This window comes from Micropterus dolomieu, linkage group LG11 (genome assembly GCF_021292245.1).
Source record: "Micropterus dolomieu isolate WLL.071019.BEF.003 ecotype Adirondacks linkage group LG11, ASM2129224v1, whole genome shotgun sequence".
In the NCBI taxonomy this organism is placed as follows: domain Eukaryota; kingdom Metazoa; phylum Chordata; class Actinopteri; order Centrarchiformes; family Centrarchidae; genus Micropterus; species Micropterus dolomieu.
This window is the reverse complement of record NC_060160.1, coordinates 6029598-6054981: the sequence shown is the minus strand read 5'-3', so window position 1 is coordinate 6054981 and position 25384 is coordinate 6029598. Positions and strand designations below refer to the sequence as shown.

General features: G+C 39.4%; 2 protein-coding genes and 1 non-coding gene across 3 annotated transcripts; 2 read left to right on the top strand and 1 right to left on the bottom strand.

Moving 5' to 3' along the window:
* The first annotated feature begins 1428 nt into the window (after positions 1-1428).
* On the top strand, positions 1429-10839 carry wdr32 (WD repeat domain 32). Its single transcript, XM_046062215.1, has 7 exons — positions 1429-2101; positions 3155-3268; positions 3569-3766; positions 4510-4712; positions 5096-5176; positions 5280-5425; positions 6333-10839. Exons 1-7 carry the CDS (start codon positions 1635-1637, stop codon positions 6702-6704), a joined length of 1581 nt encoding a protein of 526 aa, XP_045918171.1. The 5' UTR covers positions 1429-1634; the 3' UTR covers positions 6705-10839.
* A 1061-nt stretch (positions 10840-11900) lies between these two features.
* Positions 11901-25072, bottom strand: LOC123978761 (probable carboxypeptidase X1). The gene is made up of 13 exons (XM_046062214.1): positions 24722-25072; positions 23288-23397; positions 21905-22044; positions 21558-21642; positions 19707-19857; positions 19410-19498; positions 19121-19244; positions 18109-18305; positions 16042-16221; positions 14235-14529; positions 13474-13613; positions 13247-13349; positions 11901-12873 (listed from the first exon to the last, which is right to left on the bottom strand). The coding sequence occupies exons 1-13, from the start codon at positions 25038-25040 to the stop codon at positions 12530-12532; spliced, it is 2277 nt and encodes a 758-aa protein (XP_045918170.1). The 5' UTR covers positions 25041-25072; the 3' UTR covers positions 11901-12529.
* trnae-uuc lies at positions 20428-20499 on the top strand. The gene has a single exon. It is a non-coding gene; the product is annotated as a tRNA-Glu (tRNA).
* Positions 25073-25384: the final 312 nt, after the last annotated feature.

The following is a 25384-nucleotide window of genomic DNA, read 5'->3' as shown; positions in this document are numbered from 1 at the left end:
TATCTAGTGTATGCGGCCCAATGCAGTGAGGAATGCACAGACCTGTATATTGGGGAGACTAAACAACCACTTTACAAATGCATTGCTCAACAAAGAAGGGCCAACTCCTCAGGTCAAGACTCAGTTTACTTACATCTGAAGGACAGAGGACACTCGTTTGAGGACCACCAGGTGCACATTTTAGACAGAGAAGATGGATGGTTGGAAAGAGGTGTCAAGGAAGCCGTCTACACCAGGGTTGAGAAGCCATCGCTGAACCACTTATCCTCCACTTACAATGCTGTCCTTTCATCACTTCCCAGGAAACTCAACAAACGTAACCTATTGGCCTCAGGTGAAGATACCAATGATGGTCGTTCAGTCTTGGCCTCAGGTAGTCCAAACGATCATAACGACTGTCGTTAAAACAGCCAGGAACACCAACGAACCAGCAGTATCAACGATCCTGGCAAACGACCCCACTGAGGTTAAATTGCTGAGTTTCCCTACCAGTCGGTCAGAACTGAAGAGGTCCCTTGGATGAGGGACAAAATGTCTTCTAGTATCTTCAACCAAGTCCAGCTGCCCTTGACTTCAACCTTCGTTGGATAATTTAGTTTTACATTTTCTTCCTTCCAAAAATGGTACTATTAGCCTACAATAATAAATATAAATAAATATAGCAGTATTTTCTGTGTGTTGTGGCTTATGTTTGATTTTTTTTTTTATTGCTAAGCCCTGCGACCTATTAGCACCTGACTATTGGTGCTGTGCAAGGAAAAAAATCTGGTTTAATAAAGAATTGAATATTTGTTTTTAGATGTCTGTGTGTTGCATGAAGGAGGCTATAACTGCATTTCATTGTGCAATAGGCACTACTGTATACTGAACCTTTTTACAAATCCCCAGTGGCTCCTCATGCCTGCCAGTTCATTCCCTCACAGCCTTGTGAGAATCAACACGAAAACTAAGTTCACCAATATGTACCAAGTTCATTTTCTCCGTCATTTTTAGTTGTAGCCTAAGGTGTTAAACAAAATAACTTGTATTTATCCAGCAGATGGCAGCAACCGAACTGTTAATGGACCTCAAAGTGGACAAGGAAGCGGAACTTCGTCATTTCTTTTCATTTTGCGTTTGTTTTGGTGAGTAGGAAAAGTATCAAGCTAATTAGAATAAAAACATGACACTTCCGTCCGGATACTTCAGCTTAAAATATTTATTAAAGGAAACATGATTTGCTAGTACGTAATTTAATTCGTAGAACCGATTAAATATAAATAATATTGGGTTAAAAACGAATAAGTAACCATTCTGATTTGCTTTGTTTTTAATTATCGCGCACACGTAGTATTCTTATGGAAAACGAAGTTGCGCGTTTATTTTGAAGGCTAAATATGTACACTTCCGGTCGCATTTCAGCTAACTGTGTTTGGGCTGACGCGCGGCGATAATAAGGCGCTGCCAAGTCCGACAACAAAATACAATTTGACCAGCGTAACATATGCAGCTACAATCCACTACCATGACATATTAAAGGGGTGGAGGGAGACGCGGTTTCATGCTCGTTAGGTGACCGGAGCCAGTCAACTTTTCGCCGTAGAGCCGAGACGCTGCGCCCCACAGACCTCTGTGTGAACGCTGGAGAAGCTACAATGAGCTCGGAGCGCCAGAGCGACAGCGAGGACGCCGACGAGTCGCAGGACAGGCCCAACAGCGGCACCGTCTCCGACAAAGAGGAGGACACTGACATCGACGGCTCGGACGTGGAAGATGAAGTCGCTCCGGAGGGTTCTCCTTCGCGCGCGGGGAGCAGCGGGGACCGTCCCGAGCGCAGTGCGAGGTCTCCGGTATCCGAGGAGCGAGAGCCCGCCTGCCAACCGGCCGCCGCGCCGGAGACGGGGAGCGGCGGGGACTCAAGCATCGATAGCCGCAGGGGGAATAGCCTGTTTTCCTGGCTGCAGAGCAGGACAATAAGACGAGGGGTGTTTGTGGACCCGGCTAGGGATAACTTCAGGACAATGACCAGTTTATACTGCTCTATGAATCCGGCTGTGGAGTCTATCAACCTGAGCACGCAGACCCACGGAGCGGTCTTCAACCTGGAGTACTCCCCCGACGGGTAAGAACACTTTTACGGCCTTTCACCCGGACTCCATCTTCACTGGGTTCCCACTTGTCCTGGAAAGTAATTGCAGCGTTAAACAATACACTTGAATGGTTTGAAAAAGGTTGGGTAAATTTCCTGGAAAGTGCTTGAATCACATCATCAAATTCACCCTCATTATGCTTAATCTCCCTGGACTCTGACCATATAAGGCCCACTAACGTTACACGTGCAAAGGAAAGCCCACTGGTTGATATTTATGTTGAAACATACATAGTTTAAAATAGTCAGTATTTTCTTTAACTGTAAGCATTTAGTTAACAACATGACAGTTTGACAGCCAAAACGTTTTTGAAAAAGCTACTCACAGTAAGCTCAACTAGAGCGTACACCTAGGGTTTAAGCCTGGATGACAGACCGCAGATTTAGGAAGTAAATCCTGCAGCCAAACAAGGTCAAGCTGTGTCCAGTCTGGGTCAAGTTTGTTTGTGGCCTTATGTGACAGCAGAACAAGTCTTTCCTGCACAAAAAAAGTGTTTGGGGGATTGTTTTGTCCTTGGAAAGTCACTGGTCAGGGGGTTGTTTTATTAATTAATATTTTCATTTACCTCTGCATCTATGTTCTTGATCCATACAGTGTTGTAAATCTTAGAATGATGTCCAGGAATTGAAAAAGAAGTAACCTTTTGTCTGTTGTTTCACACTTCACTTTTTGGTCCTTCCCTGATAATTCTTACATTTGCAGCCAGGGGTTATATATTGCTCGGAGATGAATATCTAAAATGCAAAATGTTTTTGTTATTATTTATTTTCCCTTCTTTTTGTTGCATCACTGTTGATTGTAATGAGACAGAGTATTGCTACTTTCCCATTTATATTTCCACAACATATGTATAATTATCTGTTTGAGTATATCATGTGCTTTATATAATACATTCTATATTATGGAACTAAGTCAGACGTTAAGTTCTTGTGTGTTGTTGGTATTGTTGTTGTTTGTCTTTATGTGTAGAAAAGCATACTGTTAAAAAAACCTGTGTCTCTAATTTGTGTGTCTGCTCTGCTCAGGTCTGTGCTGACTGTGGCCTGTGAGCAGACTGAAGTCCTGCTGTTTGATCCCATCTCATCCAGACACATCAAAACCCTGACGGATGCCCATGAGGACTGTGTCAACAACATAAGGTGCATTTTTCTAATCTTAAAACATCCAGGGAGGGTTTACAAAGTGAGCGTGCAAAACCTGCATCCACACCAGGCAAGGGATGAAGGGAAGCTCAAAGCAGTGAAACATAAAAAGATTCAGGATGGCAACATGATCCCTTAAATCCTCTTTATTGTCCAAAGTGCATCAGATTGAGCTACTTGTCAGGATATGAAGTACAGAGGCCAATAAAAACGACTAAAGGGACCAAGCGGCTGCCTATATTCATGTCTGCAGAGAATATTAAGTTAGAAATCTCCCTGACTATCTGTGCCCTGCAGGTTTTTGGACAATCGTTTGTTTGCCACCTGCTCTGACGACACCACAATTGCATTATGGGATCTCCGTAAACTGAATTCAAAGGTTTGCTCGTTGCATGGCCACGCCAGCTGGGTGAAGAACATCGAGTATGACACCAACACTCGTCTCCTCGTCACGTCTGGCTTCGACGGCAACGTCATCACATGGGACACTAACAGGTTTGTGTGTTTAGATGATGTGAGCATCACAGTATGTACTGTGTACATTTTAAAGTAAATATGAGGGACATTATGAATACTTAATGCTTTGGGGATTGTGTCTTTGTGTTCTCTGCACCTTTACTGAGATGATGAGTGATCGGACAAATGCTTTAAAATGTTCATTATGTTGCCTTTTATGATATCACCACCACTATATATAAACTCCGGTCTGTCACATAATGAGATTAAAACAAAGAAAAGATGCACATGCTCAAATTTAAGAAGCTGGAACCTTGGATTTTTTTTTCATTAAAATATTACACTAATGATTAATCCATTATCAATCAGCTAGTCAAGTTTTGTTTCTTCACTACCAATATTTGTAAATGCAGAAAAATGATTGTTTTGTCTCTTGCATTTGTGTCACAATCCAGTCACTTTTACCTCCTGTTCTGGTGTTTACGTCATGCTGTAGAAGGAGCTTCACATAAAAGTCTAAACAATACATCCCTGACTTTTTAACAGTCCACTTTCTTTCTCCCCGCTATCAAATAAAACCTGCAGCCTCATAACTTTGGGGTAAATGGGATTTTTGGCTGTGAAGAACTTCTAAAAGTTGCTGATTCTAAAGTTTCTGTAACTGTAGCCTGTCTGCCTCCCCGCCTCAAGCAAACCGTTTTAACCAGAATTACATAGAATTATTTAAGAGAACGCCATCAGGTTGCCTCTTTAAGCGTTCTGTAATTGTCCTTCGTCTGCAGGTTTACAGAGGACGGCTGCCCGCATAAAAAGTTCTTCCACACGCGCTACCTAATGAGGATGCGCCTGACACCCGACTGTTCCAAGATGCTCATCTCCACTTCCTCGGGGTACCTGCTCATCCTCCACGACCTGGACCTCACCCAGTCCCTCGAAGTGGGCAGCTACCGCATGCTGCGAGCCCGTCGGACTCCCCTCAGCTCAGGTCAGATCACAGTCTTCCTGAACACTTAAAATCACAATTATTTAAACTGAAAAAAATCCACTGTTTTTCACTGTTTTAATTCCTTTCTGTGAAGCTTACATGTTTTGAATACTAATCAATTTGGTAGATTAGTCAGAATGAGCTGTAATTTTGATGGTTGAGTAATTTTTCAGTACAGATTCATAAATACAAAAAGTTACGTGGTTGTTTCGATTTGATGCCGTTTCAAATGTTAGACATTCTTAGCCATTGCACAAATGAATTAAGAAAACTGCTTAATTAACTTCATTCTGTCATTATTACTGTTGTTGACTAAATGGTTAAATGATTAGAACTTTAAGAAATTAAAGAAAATTATTTTTGGCCCTGTTGTGATTTTGTAGATGGAGGCACATCAGCATCCAGGTCAGCTGGAACTCCTCGCCAGGGAAACGACTCTAGCAAGATCCACCCTCATAGAGAAGGTCAGAAACAATCATGACGTTCTTAACAGGTGCAAACTGAGGTTCTCTTCTGCCAAAGTAATAAGGATAGACTATAAAGTTCTCACAGACTTTGTTCTTGCAGGTCTTTCTCCCAGGAACAGCCTAGAGGTTTTGACTCCAGAGATCCCAGGAGAGAGAGACCGAGGAAACTGCATCACCTCCCTGCAGCTCCATCCTAAAGGCTGGGCCACGCTCATCCGATGCTCCAGTAACATGGACGACCAGGAGGTGAGAAACATTTAGCTGTAGGATAGACCTGTTGTCTCAAAGCAAATGATCCTAAATCACCTTGCTACATGTCTCAATTTTGTTTTATAGATATAAAAACAAAGTGAGACACCTTTTATGCATCTATTAAGTCCTTAATGACCTCTGTTGAACCTTTGTTGGTGTAGTGTAGCAACAGTTTTTAAAAATTGGGTTTATTCTTGATGATGATCATCATTTGAAAGCTATACCCAAATAATAAAATACAAAAAAATATTATTAATATTTTAATTTAGGTACTGATAAGGTATCAGTACCTAAATTAAAAAACTTATATAAGATATTTACCCTTTTTTGGTTCAATGATGATAATTGTCCAAACACAAGCATTCATATAAAAGTAATAATAAATTAAATCTGAAATTGGCAACATTTAAAACAGATTAGTGGTTGATAAAAGAATAAGTAGTATACTATTATGATTTCAGTAGGTATGAAAAAAAGTATTGAGGTTTGATATGCATCCCCACTCACACGTAGATCAGATACAGAAATTAATTATCATTGCCTTTATCATGGGTACTTCAAGCAGCTCATTCAATCAAAACATCACTTATCTTTAAACTAAATTTACTGCTGTATCTCCAATAACCACCAGGAACAAAATATAAGACAATTTGGCCAAATCACCTATAAATATTTTTTTAAAGGGCCTTCAGTGCAGTTCTACTGTTAGATTTTGTGAATTGTCTTGTCTTATCACAAGCAAAAAGCCACTAATGGTTGGTTGGTTTCACTGTGGATCCCTGACCAGCGTCAAGTGTCTTTCCAGTGATGACACCAACATGATTAATAGTTTCAGCCCTCAGTATGTGACACTGACTACATCTAACCCTGCATGTCCACCTTTCTTCCTGTCTTTCTCCAGTGGACGTGTGTGTATGAGTTCCAGGAGGGAGCGCCCACCCGTCCGCTGGTGTCCCCCCGCTGCTCCCTCCGCCTCACCCACTACATCGAGGAGGCAAACGTCGGCAGGGGCTACATCAAAGAGTTGTGTTTCAGCCCTGACGGACGACTCATCTGCTCCCCGTATGGCTACGGCGTCCGCTTGCTCGCCTTTGATGAGAACTGCGGCGAGCTGGCCGACTGCCTGCCCGTTCAGACCAGCTGCCTCAGGGAGATCCGCTCCATCTACTCGCACAGCGATGTGGTGCTCACCACAAAGTTCTCCCCAACACACTGCCAGCTGGCCTCGGGCTGCCTCAGTGGACGCGTTGCCCTTTACCAGCCCAAGTTTTAGCCACCCGATGCTATCGAAGAACGATGCACTGCAGACCTGGATAAAGAAGTGCTAATCAGGGTTTCTGCACAGATCTAGAATGTGTAGAAGAAGGCCTCAAAATGTCCCCAGAATACTGTTATATTTTCCATGATTTTAAACTCATCTAAGATATACAGATTTATGTTGTGCAAAGATTATATATAATATATAAGAATAGGGCTTTCTTGGTATCCTTTTATCCATTATAAATTATATCAAAACCATGAAAGGAAATTCAACTTTTCAAAAAAATTGTATCTTTAAGAACCCCAAATAACATTCCCTAGCATTTGTTTTAAAGTGCTGAAGTGGTACAGATGGGTGGGATTTACTAAATGCAGATAGTTCATATAATCTGACGCACGGTACTACTGGAATATTGGGACTTTTCGAACCCTCCGCCAGACAATCCCTTGAGAAAACTCCACCCATCTGCCACCTAAAAGGGATAAAGCAAACCTTAAAAAAGATTTTAAGTACTTCTAGACCCAGGTCTGCAGCTGTGAAGCTGACTGAGTTTGTTTGGGTGTGAACTGTAAGCTGACGGTTACTGATGTGAATTAAAAAAAAAATGAAAAAAGGAGAAGATATAAGTTGTGGGCCCTTGACCAGGCTGCAGAAGTGGATGAAAACTTTCTGCCTCTCTGACCCTGAACTTCAAGAAATTTAACTAACTCCTATTAAAACTGAGGATAGGAAATCCAACCCTCTTGATCATTAAATCAAGAGATGCGGTTCATCTGTGGCTCTTTTTCATACTAAAGGATTAATTTTGGTCTCTATAGCAGTGGAAAACTTTGACTTATTTTGAGACTCGGCACAACCAGATGTTGCTGTCTCGGGACAAAAACACTAAGGATGCAAACAGATAAACAGTCAGATATTAATTCTAAGGAGACAAACAAGAAACAGGCGCTTGTGTCTGCCGTCTGCATTGTTGTTGATCGTCTCGGCACGGCGTCCTCTGCTGCAGATCGTGTCGCTCTCAGCTGCTCCACTGTGCTCATGCCTTTTCTACAGGTGCTGCTTCTCTGCTCATACAATCTGAACTTTGACCCTCGACTTCAAGGACCTCATCTTCAATGCCTTTCTGCTTTACCTACATTTTTTGTTTTCCTTCACCCTGTTGTCGCCTTCGTGGTCTTGGTTTTGGTTTGGTTTTTAGTGGTTTTATTGGTGTGTTGTGTCGGGCACTACTTGTTCACGGTGTTTGATTTGTTTGATCCTGCGGTCACTGTTTCCCTTCCCAGTTTGTGTGTTTTTATCTTATGCCTGTAAATGGAGACTTTGTGCTGTCTGGAAAATAGAAAAGTCCAGCTGCTGTCAGTATCTAAGCTTCCAAAGTATCCCACCCTGACATTTTCCAGACCCACTTCCTGTACAAACCAGTGTTACAAGATTTTTATACTTTTGCTAAGTAAATTCTACTTAAAATTACATATTTCTTCCCTATAAGATAAGGCTAGCATTATTCTGAATCTTCTACATAGAGTACTTTCTGACTTCCCTACCTTGTTTGTGGCACTCAGCCCGAGCCCATGGGCTCTTACTGAAGACGTTAATCTTTACTAAGAGCTCACAAATACACAGGTTCATTTTAAAAAAGGCTCTTTAATTTCCTATAACACCTGGCCACTGTAGTCTGTAGCAACCATTACTCAAACGTGTAAATAGTGAAGTTGTTGGGGACTACGTTTAGCCGTGAGTGTTTACAACAGCATGGGATTAATACAGAAAAACTACAGTGGCACAGAGGAATAAGATATATCAATATTTGGCCACACGGACAATATGAATTAGTAGAATCAATTAAGGCTGCAACTAACTGACTTCATAGTCATCTGTCTATTTATTTAATCGATTAGTTCTGTAAAATCAGAAAATTGCCACAGTGTTTTCCAAAGCCCAAGATGACGTCCTCAAATGTCTTTTTTTTTTTTGTCATAGCTTAGTAAAGAAACAAGAAAATATTCACATATAAGAAGCTGGAAACAGAGAAGTTTTTATTCAAACAAGTTGGTGATTAATGTAATAGTTGACAGCTAATCGATTAATTGTTGCATCTCCTGAATCAATTCATTGCTGGTTTTGGTCTGGATTTGTTGAAACTAAGAATATGATAAGAATATTGCCAGCCTCATTCTTTAATCAGCTTGTTGAGCTTGTGGACGGCAGATTTTGGCAGACGTTCAGCAGCGTTCGTTTAACCTTTAAAGGATGAAATTGTTGCCAAGAAACATCTGACTTGTTTTTTGACCTTGTACCTCATTTTGTTGGTTTTTGAAGAGTGTGTTGATCCACATCAGTGTTTTTTCCCCCATGCATCACATCCAGTTCTCTTTTTGACAATGTTGTCATAAAAGTGACCTATCAGGTTATTCCTCTCTATGGACCGAATGCATTGCTTTGACTGTTCTAGTACCGGCAATGCTTTTCTGTTTTCAACCAGTGTAGTATAGGTGTTGTAAGGACAAGCGCATGCTTGTGTGGATGTTACACCTTAATGTAAACTGGTTATAGTACATACTGACTGCAGAATAGATATAACGTAAATAAAAGGTAGACATTTGCGTATACTACTATGCATACCAGCCTTCATGAATATTCTCCTTTCCTATGTATGTGAGGGTGATGCTCTGTGTAGAGCTGTCAGATGCCAAAATTTTGCTTGCACAAGGCAATGCTTCTCCTCTGAGCTGAGAACTAAAGGTGAACATCTGCTATTATGGATTTTTTTAAAGTTATTTACATATAGCAAAAGCTTAAATTTTACAAGAACTGATTGACATTTTTGCAGGTACACTTATTCACTTTCTTGCCAAAAGTTAGATTAGCAGATCCAAACTTGTCTCACAACTTACTTGAATACAAAGCTACAGCTAGCAGTCACTTAGACTGGAAAAAGGGGTAACAGCTATTCTGGCTCAGCCTAAGGGTCACAAAATCCACCTACCAGCACTTCTTAATTAAGATTATATGTCGTTTGTTTAATCTGTATAAAAAGTGTAAAACCAGAAATTTGCCTTTTTTGGGGTGGTTATGTGTGTGGGTTGACTGGCAACCAAACACAGAAACGGCCATGAAAACCCCTCGTAAAATGGTAACTTGTAGTTTTTACACTTCAGTTTTTGTACGGAGGAAACAAACAACATATATTGTGTTAATAGCGAGCTTTATGTTTTCTGGTAGTGGAGTTCGTTGACGTTAGAGTGAGTCAAGCTAAATCTGTTTCCCGCTGTTTTCCACTTTGCTAAGCTAAGCTAACAGGCTGCTCATGGTAGCTTCATACTCACCGTTTTCACATGAGTGGTATCAATCTTCTCTTCTAGCCCATTACCAGAAAGTGTAATAAGTGCATTTCCCAAAATGTTTAAAAAACTAAAAGTTGTTTGAGAAATTTATTTAAAATTTTGGAGAAACGATGGAAGTCGTCCGAACACAGATGTGATTTCATAATTCCCAGCTCACAACATGGTCCTGTATGTCGGCTACTGAGGAAGGATGCTTTCGACACTTTGTACCTCAGTTAACTGCTCAAAATGTCCGTGTTTCACAAATCCATCCATTTCACCTTCAGCTCAGTCAAATCAGGGACTTCCCCCTCCTCGTGAATAACTCATTTTTACCAAGGTAAAGGCATTAAGAAATACTCTAGAATGATTTCACTAATTAACTTACATTTATATATATTTTTAATTGACTGAGCTGAAGGTTAAAGGAAACAACCATTCTGTATATTCAATGCTGCTTTTATTTCACTTATATTCACAAGCTCTTCGGAGAGAAGTGTCTTATCTGCTATTTTCACTTCAGGTATACAAACTAAACAACCGGGTTCATTTTTATGAATTCCTTCTCTTTGTTGTTATTTTTTGTGAAGTATTCTGGGTTTTAACCTGTTTTCTGATGTGGATTAATTGAATGTTCTCAGTAGTTTTGGTGTTACCTGCGTCACCTCAAGTGGTCACAGCTGGGGGACGGGTGGACGAGACAATAACATGTTGAATTGCTCGGACTGTTGTTTCCTAAATTGCTATACACAGCAAGTTATCCCAACAATGATACTAAAATGGTACTTAATATCACTGAAATAAAAAGGTTAGCTTCTTTTGCACTGCTTGCACTGTTTGGTGTTTGAGTCCAGTATTTCTATACTTAAGTATTTCTTTTTAATTACAGTATTAAAACTCCACAAATGAAGGGCTGAGAATCAACCACTAGATGGCAGTCAAACACATGCAAAATATACTCTAAACCAGCGGTTCCTAAACTAGGGGTCCTGCCCACTCAAGGGGGTTGTGAGATGATTAACAAGTTAAGAAGGATGAAGTTTGTTTATTTTTATAAGACTTTATAATAATCTTTGCTTTTGTCTTGTGAATTACTGAATAATTTTACCTCTTCAGCCAACATGAGACAGAAGAATCACATATTGGATGAACTGCTTTTAACTTAGACATACAACCTAAGATAAAAGGTTGCGAGTAGACATAGCTGTGTTTTAAGGAGTCCCAAGCCAGTCAAGACTGGGAACAATTGCCCTATCACACTTTCTAGCAACCCCTTTTCACATGTTGTATTTGTCCATGAGCAGTTTAGAGTTATGTTCCCTGCTTAGTTAATTTTATCTGAACACTTTTAAAGTCAGGAACAGGTAAAACTCCTGTGCTTCACAAGAAAATAGCAAAGATAAAAAAGCAAACAGATAAACATTTTGTATATCTGTAATGTGTTTAGCCATGCAGGCAGCTCTAGGGGATAGCAATGTCTGTTAATTTAATACTTAAATATCTAAACCCCTACTGGAGGCACTGGTATAATATTGTGTACCAACATTCATAATATCCAGACGATGAACCCTAAAGACTTTGGTGCCTCTGACTTTTAATTTTGGACCATCATCTTTTTAAAAAAAAGATAACACTAAAACACTAAACTATGATGGTGAATGTGGTAAACATTATACTTGCTTAACGCTAGTATGCACCGAAGCAATGCCACACACAGCCACTCGCATGGCTGTAGTTTTTGTCTTGTTTCCTCATCTTTCATCTCATTTTTATTTTGTGACTGACTCCTTGGAGTAAGGAGACAGTACTCCCAACAGTTTGTTTCAGTTCTGTGTTGTTTTTATGGTGTAGATTTAGACGCTAGAATAGAGATAACACAAATAAGTAATATTTACTTGAGATTTTATGGTCCTGTTGGACTTTAGTCAAACAAAAAATAAACAGACACAGCGTTAGAAAAACATATCACATATCAGACCAGCTGACGGATAAGCAATAAACATTACAGCATCATCAGCTATAATGTAGAATAAAACTTAATGTCCAAAACAAATAAAAAGGTTGTGAATGCCTGTCCATAAATGTGTAGATGTATTATCCTCTAAAAAGTTTCTTGTTTGTGTAACGTTATAGGACTGATTTAGTTCTTGTTATTGTATAAAACAAATTTTTAAGTACTCTGTGGCTGTCATGGTTTAATCTGCCTTAAAGGGTCAGTACACCCAAATAGGCTACATCTCTGTTTAATTTTTTTATTCAATATTTTAAAGCTGTGATTGATTATCGATCGCTTGATGGAAGCAGAAATATCAGAGACAGATACTTTAAAACCTCACCACATAAAACTGTCTGCATGTCTTGATATCACTAGGGCTATGTAAAAAAAATTGGGTGAACTGACCCTTTAATAGTGTCCTCCTAGTTATAACTATTCCCAGAGGTTTGAACTGAATTTTTTCAACCTATAATCCAGCTCCTCTCCGAGGCTTCTTCAGCCCCCCGTCCTGTTTGCCCTCATACTCTCCGGGCTCCGGAAGATCGAGCTCTCCTTGCCAGCAGCTGCTCCTGCTGCACCCGCTGACTCTCCCTGCGGCGGTTTATGGCCTTGGTGCTGGCGCGAAGCTTGCGGAGCCTCAGAGCACGAAGACGCAGCTGAAGGTCCCGCGGGATCTTCCCTCCCTTGGCCCGGATCTCCTTCAGCCTCTGAATGGGTGTTTTGGTCAGGGTGAAGTCACAGATGGTAGGATGTGGCTCTATTCCAACATGGCACTGACGGGCGGACGGGAAATAACCCTCAGCCCAGACCACCACCTTGTACTCGCCCGGGTTCAGTAGACGCCAGTAGTCCCCACCAGAAGCTAAGGAAATAAAAATGAGGTGGAGGCAAAAACAATGATGGATTTTGTTAAATCTACAGCCAAAAATGTAAATGTAATGTTCCTGTGATTTTGTTATACAGGCAAATGCAAGTTAATGACTTCACAGTGGTGAGCTTGTTGGACTTAGTGGCCTAGTGCAGCAGTTCACAAGCAGTTGATAGCTTAAAACAACCTCTTTTTTAAAATTGCTTTTACCTAGAAATGTTTACTATATTTTAACAGACAGTTTTATTTGTCATGTAATGTACTACTCATTTTAAAATTGTTTAAATCTCCTTATATTTACACATTTTGTGCATTAACACAGTTGTCAGAAAGGCGGCTAACAGATGAATAAAATCGATTGGCTAACCTGATCGGATGTCATGCTCATGGTCCTCCACCTTGATTACAGCATCTGCTATTCCTTGTTTGGTCAGTTTGTCCCTGATTACACCTTTGATGCCTCTGTGAACCTGAGTGAAGAGGAAATTAAGGCAGAAATGAAAACAGTGATGCAGCTCGGTATGTAACAGCTTTGATGTCCAACTGATGACTGGTGTCGTTTCTTCATCCATCAGATTGATGCAGCAGACTGACCTGCTCCATGTAAACCAGTAGAGACTCCTTGTTGTTCTCCCACTCGATGGGAAGCTCACTGGCATGAGGGAACTTATCACAGGACAACTCCACCGTCACCTCAAAGCAGTTAGTGTGCAGGTAACTGAAGTCATTCATACCTGCAGAAAAGACACACATTTACAAGGTGCAAAGGAAATTCAGGCAAAAAAAAGCTTAATAATGTATACCATTTCAAGAGAAGATAAATGTTTGAATTTCAGTATTAGTTTTATTTAGCCTATATGCAAAGATTCAAAGGTGAACTCAGTGCACATGAGAAAAAGAATACAATACACTATAAGAAGGATGTTAATAAAATTTGAGTTTTAATTATCCGTCTTGATGAGCCATTTTAAAGAAAATACAATTATATTAACTATTTCATAAAATGTAACATTCACAGACTGCTGTATAAGTGAACTCAATTGAAACTGAACTTTTGTTAGATAAAATCATACATAACGAAAATCCCTAAATTTTAGACAGTCAGTATTCCAAATAAAGATTATAGTAAAATGTTTATAGAATTTTAAATTGAAAGGGTAAAACAATTCAGTTTGATTCCTGATTGAGCAAAATTACAACCATAAAAGGTAAACTCTGTTTAATCATCTCTGTCTAATCTGGTTTAAATTAACAATGGTGCGTTTTGAAAGGATGTTTTTTCACCGGTAGTAACATTTTTTCACGTTACAACCTGATGGCTTTCATCATTAGAAGAGCTCACTGAGGTGACTCACTGCCGGGGACGGTGTGCCAGGCTCCGCCGTTGATTATGTTGTTGTGTGACTGGAAGTCCTCGTAGTGGCAGATGCGGCGGTCGGGGTTAGCCATCACCAGGTTAGTCGAGGCGTAGACGGTGGCCAGCCAGCGGAAGAAAGCGTTGTCCGCCGTGGGGGTGTCCTCCTGAGGGGCCCAGTCACGGGTGCAGTCGTAGGGATACGTGACCACCAGTTCTCCCCCGTGGAGGTTCGCACTGAGCACGAAGGGAATGTCCTGCATCCAGCTGATGACGGCACGGGTCTCTGGTGCAACCTGGAGGGACGGAGAAACTGGATTAGACTCTGATTTATGGGGAAGATTCTCATTATTAAACACACAGAATTACCTTCATTCTACTCCCATGCAGCAAAATTCGTTTCACCAACAAAGTTATGTGTTTAGTTTAACAGTTTAATTATTTGTACAGGTAATAACACACAAAACATTATACATTTAATGATTAAAAAAGTGCTGTGCTAGTGAGACAAAAAGAAAAAAAATGGACTTATTAAGACAATTAGAAATAAAACAATACCTTCTAAAATGTTATTTTATTGATTGATCGGTATAATTTATTTAAAGTTAATTTTAAAAGATCTGTGTTTTATATACAGTATTTGACCTCTAACTTTAGTGTCTTATGGACTTGTGTTGTGATGGTTAGGTTTGGATTTCATAAATTTAATTTGTTTATGAAACAACACAGGCCTTGGCAGCAGTGGAAATTCTTTGTTTGGATTTTCTACTGATTACATTTTAGTTTCTGTAGGTGGTGCTCTTTTCTCTATCTCTTCAGTCACTGTAATGATCTCCGCCTGGATTAAATTCTTATGTTTTTTCCATCTACAAGCTAGAAATGTAGCTAGTATAGATGGAAAAGACCAACAAACACATATAATACCCTTGTGAAATATCAATCAGCAGAAACATGTATAAAAATTACACTTTTAAAGTGAATACATTCAAATTTGGAAATCTTTTTACTGAGGTTTTAACATGTGTTAACCTTTAAGAATTACCAAACATTGAGTGACAATTCTCAGGCTTCCAGGAAAACCTCAGTTCTCTTGACTCTGAAATGATTTTCTGATGTTAAGCTTGCATGCAACTAAAGTGGAACATTTTTTTCCTTTCAAACTGTCTACACACTACCCTCAAAAACTGCTATTCAGTGTGACCTACATTTATGTACCAAAGAACTATTACGTCACCCTTTTTTGAGTAGCAGTTTGGTCCTTCGGTAAAGGCGTCTTTAGTCCAGTAAAATGAAATGAAATGAATAGTATATTCATGAATTCATTAATACATCATGTTAATAATCTTTTTTCAGAAAGGGATGTTTCCAAAGTCTCCTTTTCTTGGATTTATACCAGAAAGTTAACATTTGATGTGATTCTAGTTTCTTCACTGGCATGTGTTGCTGTCTGCTACAGCGTCATTCTAAATAATATCACCAGATGGAGCTAAAGTAAGAAATATTTCAAATCCTACACATAGTGGCTTTAAGTAAAGAACTATAAACTTCTACAGCAATGCAACACGTGCATTAATGCACCAGATATATTAATAAAGAAACAACATAGATAATAGTAAAACATACTTTTACTTTTTATACTTTAAGTACATTTAGCTGATAATATTTGCATACTTTCACTAAAGTAAGTTTTGAATGCAGGACTTTTACTTTTATTTGTTGTGGTATTGCTACGTTTACTTAAGTAAATTCTTTTACTTTTTCAACTACTGCATTGTTGTTTACAAGATAGCTACTGTGCATGTCCTTACCATCGCGTCTTCTTTAGTGTAGTACTCTGGAATGGGGATGTAGTGGTTGGAGACTTTAGATTTATCTGCTGCTGTCTCTTGGGCATCCCACATGATGTTGTTCAGGTCTGGAAAGTTATGATTCAGATCGATTCCTTCATAGCTGTATCGTCCGTCAGCCCATCCAGCCAGTTCTGAGCCCTGCAGCAGACCAGAACCAGAATTAGAAGAAACAACGGATTAATGGTTATTGGTGTAGCAGATCTTCTGTTCTGAAAAGTTAAATTTAGAGCTGCTGTCTCAAGACTGATGATGAAATGAAGACATCAACTTCCTGGAAAGCAGCATGGTAAACAAGAAACTCCTTCAGACTCTCCTGTACAATTTACCTGCCTTCCTCCTTAACTGTTAGTTCATTGGTTTGCTGGATCAGAATGATCTTACCCTGTACTTTTCTTAACAGGATGTACATGGATTTAAGATGTAAAGAGCTGCCATAACAGTGTGAAAAAAACTCCACCATTTATCAAAATCAGACCAGTCATGCCTAAGATAAGTTTAAATTTCTAACCAGAGTAGGACTAGTAGAGTAGAGTAGAGTAGGTTTCAGGGTGTTGGGTGTTGAATGTATTTTATACTGTACTGTATTTTTTACCTTTTATTTCATCATCCCCATCAAGCTAATCTGTGAATTAGGTTGAAATTAGAGCCCGACCGAAATCAGCTAATTGCAAATAAATCTGTGTTTATAACAGGAGAAGACTGACAATTAAAAACGAAAAAGACAGATGGAAGATGGATCCTTCAATCATGTTATCAGTGAAAAAAGTTCATTTTTAAACTGCATTATGTCATGTTATCTTAGTTCAAGTTCAAGTTTATTTATATAGCACATTTAAAAACAAGGCTCAGTCACCTTTAGTTTTCAGCCTGGATCTGGGGACATCGAGGAGCATCTGATTGGATGACCTCAGTGCTTTGAATGGAGTGTGTATATGTAAAAGTTCTGATAAATAAGAAGGTGCCAACCCATTTAAAATCAATCCTAAAGCAGACAGGAAGCCAGTGGAGCAGTTAGAAGTTGAGCTCCTGCATTCTGGACTAACTGTAACCGACAGAGAGACGACTGATCCACTCCAACGTACAAAGAATTGCAGTAGTCTAGTGGAGACGTTGTAAATGCATGGATTACTCTGTCTTTGCGTGGCAGGTAGGGCTTGACTTTGGCCAACAGTCTCAGCTGAAAGAAACTGGCTTTTACTACAGAACTAATTTGTTTTTCAAACTTAAAAGCACTGTTGAAGATCACACCTAGATTCTTGGTAAATGGACAACTTTACATTCCTAAAGTACCAAGAGCATCTACACAAGCACTTAAATCCCCAGGTCGACTGACCACAGCAACCTCAGTCTTACTTTCATTCAGACAGAAAAAGGTTGAGCAAGGACTGAGTTGCAGCTTTATCATTAGATTTTACAGGTAAATAGATTTGTATATCGTCTGCAAAGCAATGAAAGGAGATATTGTGTTTTTGGAAAATGGACCCCAATGGCAGCATGTACAGGCCAGATATGATTTGAACCATTTGAGAACTGTGCCCCTAATGCCGACACACTGTTCGAGTCACGATAAGAGAATGGAGTGATTAACCATATCAAAGGCTGCAGTCAAATCTAAAAGCTCTATAACAGCACAGTTTCCAGAGTCAACAGCTAAAATGAGATCATTAAAAACTCTTAAAAGGGCAATGCAGGTTTCATAACACATAACAAACAATCTTTGTTTATGTTATGAGTTTCTGAAAAGAGAAAAGAAAATTGGCTGATATATTGGAATATCGGATATTAAAATTCTCAAATATCAAAATAAGTATCAGTCTCAAACATCCCACATCAGTCGGGCTCTAGTTAAAACGCCCAAAAAATTATACCAATCGTTTTATTCACAATCCCTCCAACTTTAAGCAAAATTAACGTTATGTAAAAGTAATGGACAGAAAATAAAAATGAAGTAGATCTGCCCTCTCTTCTTTAACGCAAGAAAACACGTCTATTAATTCTACACAAAGTCACTTTAACTTCACCCACCTTCTCATAAGCTGCTTCATATCCATCAGGGTTCATGGAGGGAAAGAGGTGGATTCGCGTCTCAGTCACCAGTCGAACGATACGTTGGTTGCCCTTCTTGTATTCTCTGCACAAGTACTGCATGAGGTTCAGGACGAGTTCTCGGCCAAGAGCCTCGTTCCCGTGCATCCCCGCTACATAGCGAAACTCCGGCTCACCTTTCAAGAGGACAATTTAGAGAGTAACTTTACTTGCCAAACATTAAATATGCAGGGATTTGTCTTAACTTATAACAACAGGTCACACTAAACCTGAAGTACTGGAAATTTTATGTTTGATTTTATTCAGTAGGTCAAAGTTAAAGCCCAGAGGCACATCAGGAACACATTTAATCTCTGAAATAAACCTTTCAGCTTGTTTGTATTGTGGATTGGCCAGACTTGATGGCAGACATTCCTAAAGCTAAAACTCCAAATATCCAAAATGTGCACTTGCTACATCAGTACTTGTTGTAACTCAAAAATTAAATAAATGCAATGCCTGCCCCTCTTCTTCTTGGATTTGGCACCAGTGTTCACTTAACCATGAAACCACTGAAATTTAAATCAGCTGCTGACACTTAAATGACCTAAATTCCCATTAATTAGCCTTTGGAGTGAAGCAGTTTTAAAATTTGTTTATGCCAATTGTCTGTGAAGAGGGAACGAAAAGCTACACTCTTTATTAAAACTTTTTGAAAGCTGTAGAGTGGCCGCAAAACCCTGCATCTGAAGACATGATCACAAAGAGATCTGTTTTGTTTGTTGGAAAGAGTGTTGTCTCTGATTTCAAACTGTTATCATTTTGTTTACACAAGAGAGGCCTTCTCTACAAGACACCCCAGCCTCCCTGTGTGGTGCTGCTGCAGTGAATGGCTTGTATAATCACTGAAGGATTTGGACTGGGCCCCTGAGAAACATGATGAACTCTGATCCAGAAACTACAGACTTCAAGGTTTCATTTCAACTCAGAAGAAGAGTTGAAATGCTCTTACCTAGTTCATGTTTGCCAGGGTTATCCGAGATCTCCATGACGTACAGTTTGAGGCCCAAGTAGCTCTTTCCGATGGTGTAGACGTGGGTGATGTCCGGGCACTCCTCAGTCACAGACTTCATGAGCTTCAGGGTTAAGAGGACAAGTTTACTAAAAGTCTTGAAAGGGTTAAATCTGAACTCTGAGGAAATCTGCAAACTGTTGACAGTAAAAAACCCTGGCATTTGCTGTAGGGGAACCAAAGTTACTCATCATGCTTGTGTGGCCTTGCAGCCATTCATCACGCTAACCTTTCTCATCTCTTTGTAGTTGTGGTGCCTGAAGTCCAGAGCGTCCTTTGATCCTGGTTCTCGTTCTGAGGAGTAGATGTCTAATGGATCTACGAGGAAAAAGCACATTAACTTCCTTTTGTTGACTGACTGACAGACAGACCATCTAGCCTTGAAAAACTGAAAACTAAACCAAAAACCTTGATGTATTAGTCACTGAGAAAATCTTGCTCTAAAGGCAAGCCATTGAAATAAATCATCATTACTATCAATTACATACTCTGTAGCTCTATACTGCACTACTGAATCTTTGCCTACCATCAACACGACAGCCGAGGATCTCAGCCCTGAGGCAGATGGTGCCGTTGGTGTACCAGGTCTGCGGGTTGATGCGGATGAAACGGGCGACCGTTGGAACAGGGAGGAGTCCCAGCACAGGAGTCTCTGGATTCTGGTTTCCTTCAAAGATCTGTGTAATTCAATGTAACGGCACATAGAGTTTAAACCACCATTGCTGCACAGTCCTCTAAAATTGTTATTTAAATACAATATCAATCATACATTAACAGCTATCTTATGTCAGTCAGTTGGTCCAAACCTTTGATCCAGACTGAAATATCTCAACAGCTATTGGATGGATTGCCATGAAACTGTGTACAGACCTTTTTATATACAGTCTATGATATATAAATACATTCATGATCACCAGATGATGAATCCTACTGACTTTGTTGATCCTCTGATTTTCTCTCTAACGCCAACATCAAGTCAAAATTTACATTTTCACTATCCTTTGGTTTATCACCAATTTCCTGCAAACCTATTTACATACACCTCAGCTGTTCTTCATGTTTAGTGTTAAAAAGCAAATGACACATCATCATGTTAGCATGCTGACGTTACCATGTAACTGTACTTAGACATTTAGCCATTGTGCAAAAGTACAGTCGGTACTAGCATGGCTGTAGATGCTTGAAAAAGACAAAAATGGAATGAACCATTTGAATGTGGAGATTTGATTCTATGCTTGCTTTTGAAGTCCCATATGGTCTAGCGGTCAGGATTCCTGGTTTTCACCCAGGCGGCCCGGGTTCAACTCCCGGTATGGGAATCAACATTTAGCACTTGATTTCTGCTTCAATTGACATTTAAACAAGCTGCCTGAGGGGCTGTGTTGGGATCAATTAGCACGGTACTGCTAAGGTCCCTATTATAGGTCCTGTTTGTGCGTACGTGTGTAACAGAAATAAAATAGCGTGAATTAATTAAGAAACTTCAGCCTCAGCATAATTCAATTGTTTTGAATAAAACCCTCAAATCATCAAATGGTGCTCTTTAATTTTAATCTAGAGCCTTGATCAGGTCAATAGTAAAATGTGTCCAATACTTTGGTTAATTACCAAATACCTTCAATAATAACAACATTCCTATCAGGCTCAGCTGTACCTGCTAATTAGCTAATGTTAATATGGTAACGAGCTAAACTAAGATGGTGAACACGGTAAACGTTAAACATCAGCAAATTAGCATTGTCATAGAAAGCATGGTAGCATGCTGGAGTTAGCATTTCTATCAAAGCTGTGCATAATCACAGCCTCACAGAACTGCTAGCATTACACCAAAATACACACACTGGAGACACTTACATTTGCCAGATGTTTTTTTTTTCATTCAAGCTCATAATCAGAGAGTCAAAATTGCCCTGGATCTGCACCAAAAATTTAGAGACTTTCTAAAAAAAATAACTTTCCAGCACACTGACATGTGGTGTTGAACAAATAAGCCTTTAGGTTGAGGTGCAGCTTTAAAATGTTTATTATTTCCACCTGTTGCATCAGTGTGTATTTTGGTTTGAAAACACATTTTGATTGTGTCATAGCAGATGTATTACTGTACAACAGACATATGCTAAAAGTTATTCAAAATATATATATATTGTTAGTCAGTTAAACTGTTATTATGCCAACCACAAATTTCTGTTTCTTGCTATACTTTATTTTGTTTTCATTGTAGTTCTCTCTTACTCTGTAAGAATAGTTCACTGTTTTGTTCACAGTACATATTTCACTTTGACACAACTACTTCAAAATCTGTTTTCCATCTGTACAAGGTCCACTGGTCACGGTTGGTACATTCTTTATATCAGAGAATACAAAAACTAATTGTTACCGCTTCTTCTGTCCCATTCATGCAGGTTTCCCAGTTCACAGAGTCGTTACTCAGCTGGACTTTGTAGGTGTGGACCCAGTCCCAACTATAATGAAGACCAGAAATACATTTTTAATACATTTCAGCACAGTGAAAGAACATTGTGTCTTTAATGCACAAAATTTAGATAATCTAAATTAAAAAAAAATAATTTCCAAAATGCTGTACATCCATCTTTAACTGTTCAACTATAAACAGGTTGACATCTTGTCAACAAACAACTTGTGTTGTCAGTTGTTGTTAGCAGAAGTTTTAAATTTCATTTTGGAACAAAAACTCTTCAGATTGTAATTCTGATACTACCTGACCTCCAGATGGAGTTTCGGCCCTGCAGGATGACTCCAGTGAACAGGGTGAAGTGGATGGCGTCCACTTCAAGCCACTGGTGCTGGTCCTTATACTCAGCACACCAGGCTCCGTCGTACAGGTCCCCGTCCTCAATGCCTGACTAAAAACACATGTTACACAGGCATTTTTTGTCAGCTGCAGAATCCAAAAAACTCTTGGCTCAGCCTCAATATGAAGCATTGCATAAGATTTTAGTGTTGACCCTGATTGCAGAACAATTGCTTTCAGACGGCAGAACATGAGGGGGATGGATGTGATGTTGAATTACACTGATGGTTTTGAATTTTACAGATTATTTTATTTCATTTATAAGAGACTCTGTTCATAGAAAAACTTACAACAGCACTCAACAAAAACACTTTCTGTCGCCAAACACAGTCAGTGGGGTTTTATTCTAGTGGTAATTTTACATGCCAATAAAAGCATGTGGGCTTAATTTATAGTCCATTAGTTTAAGAAATATGCAGAAGAAATGATGGACAGAAAACCACATGCTAATGTGGAGTAAATGAGTAAGGACATAAACATTCTGCAAATAAATCCAAATATTTTGTGCATCTTTATATTCAAAACATAATGTAGGAACCAACCGCTTTACAGAGCTTAAGGCTCAGATATTTGACATTTGTACAAAAACCTTTTAATTAAAGCTATCCCCTTTTTGCCTCTTCAATTAGATCTGAAACTTTTAATCCATCAATATGTGAGTTGATCTGCTCTACTTGTTTGGTCCATGTTACCATGCTAACGTTAGTATTTAGCATTTAACTGTACTTCGGATTAAAGTACAGTCTCACAGAGCTGCTAGCAAGGCTGTAGATTCTAGACAAATGCCAGTTAATATTTCCAGCCTCTCAAATGTGAAGATTTGCTTTATTGTTGTCTTTGAAGTCCCATATGGTCTAGCAGTCAGGATTCCTGGTTTTTGCCTAGGCGGCCTAGGTTCAACTCCCAGTATGGAAATCAACATTTAGCACTGGAATTGACTTGATTTCTGCTTCAATTTCCATTGAAATAAGCTGACTAAAGGGCTACAGTAGCTTTGGCTTGGGACCCAGAGGGTCACCAGTTCAACTCCAGTACAGCACTGCTAAGATGCCCAATGAGCAACACACCAAACCTAATAAATGCATGTTTAGTTTGTGCCCGTGTGTCTAAATTAAATAAAATAGCAAAGCAGTTCTTCTTACACTTCAGCCTCAGTATAATTAAATTAAGTACTCTTCTACCTACATTCCCTTTCAAGTTCGTGTTTCCTGTTCTTCTATCTCTTTGAATTTCTATGAGAGGCAGTTCACTATGCTTTTTTGTTTGAAGTGACTTTGATCCAGATCTAGACCCACCTGGATATTCAGCCTACCCCTGTGAGGACCCAGACCCATCCGCTGGTAGGAAGAAGCTTGGATCTGGCTGTCATCGACCCGCAGAGACTCCAAGCCAAGGGGAGGACAGTCTGGAAGGAAAAGGAAAAGCAGGAGATAAAATCTTCTTTGGGTTTGTGTCGGTGCTTGTCTGGAGACGCTGATCCTTTGCAGACACAGCTCTGCAGAAACAGACTGCTGAGGGGTTAAAAACTCTCTTCGTGGTTTCTCTGAGTAAGCAAACACATGGCTAAAGTAATAAGAGGTCCCAGCAGTTCCTGTTATGTGGACTATCCCTAATCATGCTGGGTCAATTCTGTGGAAGTCTGGAGGCCCTCTCCTAAGAAAAATGCAGATAAGCGAAAATGTGCAGGGTTTGAATGTAATTTGAGACAAGTTAAGGGCCAAGTGAGAATAAAGTCAAACTCCCAGCATAGCAGGGAGACAAGAGCTACAGCTGCAGGGTATTTTACGCCTTTGGGAACAAGCAATAACATTCCCATTAATCAAAACCCTGCCAGTACTGAGACCTGCCAGTACTGAGTACTGACAGGTCAAAACAGCTTTGTTTGTTCTCTTTAGGTCAAGGGATGTTTTTTAACTGCAGCATCTGCAAAATGAAAGTAAAAGGAGCAAAATAAAGATGTTTGGTTTAAGGGAGGTGCACGTTAGCATATCACACTAAAACTGAAGACAAATATTTAAAATGTGATGTGTTATTAGTCAATCAATACATGAAAAAAATAGTATTCTCAGCCTTTCAAAAGGGTTAGGTTTATATCTTTTGGTTTTGAAGTGTTTTCTGGCATTTTATAGAACAAACAATGAATCAATTTATCAAGTAAATAACTGATAACAAATGTAATTATTTGTAAAGAATATCTGGTTTACACTGGATCATTAGAGTAACAGAATTATATGCAGTAAATAGTTATTTACACTAATTTAAAGACCCTTTTTCTCAATGGACCCTCTACATTCACAAAAAACATAATGTTTGTAATTTATATTTTATAGGTTTTCAAGCTGAGCTGAGCTGATGCAACACTGAAGTGATGTACTCATTGCAATATAATATTTCTGAAATGGGCCATTCTGCACAATGAGACCTTTTCCTTTTGGTTCTTAAAGTACATTTTAATTCTAATACTTTTGTACTTGAATTTGAATACAGGACTTTTACTTGTACCTTGTACTTGCAATTCTACACTGTGGTATTTCAACGTTTACCTAAGTAAAATATCTGCATAGGCCCACTTCTGCCACTAAAGTCAGGAGCTCAGTGGGTCCCTGAAGGCATCATTCATTAATTGCACTTAACTGCTTTCTTAATTAACATTAATAACTAGGTTTAATCAGCTTGAAGTCTCCCTGGCAGCTCATCATATGCTCTACTTGAGAAATGTTTTGTCCTACCCAGTTCTTGTTTCTTTTCTTCTGTCTTTCTGTCATCTGTTTCTTCTTTTTTGTTGTTTTCTTCTTTGCTGTCTTGACTGTTGCTTTTGGTGTCCAGCAGTTTGTCTGTGACAGTGGTGGTAGATAATTTTGTCTGTGCAGTTGTTGGTGTCGGTCGGTCTGTGCCCTGATTCTGCGGCTCCACAGTGACAGACTCAGCTGTAGCTGTGTTGTTTAATAATGAATAACTCTCAGTTTTATCGTCTATCAGTGCTCCGGCTGCGTCTAAAAATCCTCCCAGAAAAATGACTACAGCCAACATGCAGAATGACTTTTCCATCTTCGTCTTTGTTTGCTGCTGCAGAGTGGGGGAAAAAAATTCCCCTGCCAATTTATGTGGCTTTAACAGAGCCAGACCTCCATCCACATCCCTCCTCCTCAATCCCACCTCCCCTCCCTCCTGACATTCCAGCCAAAGTTCCGCAGGGAAAAAAGGGAATTCAAAAAACACTTATGCATGATTGCAATTTACAAAATGTGGGTTATGTGTGCACCAGTGACCCAGAATTTCTACTGCCACATAAAAATGAGTGAAACCTTTGCAAAAGTTTTCTTTTATGTGCAGTTTTGCAGCATTTGTTTAATTTTCCACTTTATTATCCTCTGATGAAAGGAGGATGGCTA

Bases quoted from the DNA above. Each gene is read 5' to 3' on its own strand.
- LOC123978761 (XM_046062214.1), bottom strand. From the start codon at position 25,040: ATGGAAAAGTCATTCTGCATGTTGGCTGTAGTCATTTTTCTGGGAGGA. The intron at 18,306-19,120 runs GTAAGAGCATTT...TCCTCTTGAAAG, and splicing joins CCCTGGCAAACATGAACTAG to GTGAGCCGGAGTTTCGCTAT. The intron at 16,222-18,108 runs GTGGGTGAAGTT...GGTCTGCTGCAG, and splicing joins ATGAAGCAGCTTATGAGAAG to GGCTCAGAACTGGCTGGATG.
- wdr32 (XM_046062215.1), top strand. From the start codon at position 1,635: ATGAGCTCGGAGCGCCAGAGCGACAGCGAGGACGCCGACGAGTCGCAG. The intron at 3,269-3,568 runs GTGCATTTTTCT...TGTGCCCTGCAG, and splicing joins GACTGTGTCAACAACATAAG to GTTTTTGGACAATCGTTTGT. The intron at 5,177-5,279 runs GTCAGAAACAAT...TTGTTCTTGCAG, and splicing joins GATCCACCCTCATAGAGAAG to GTCTTTCTCCCAGGAACAGC.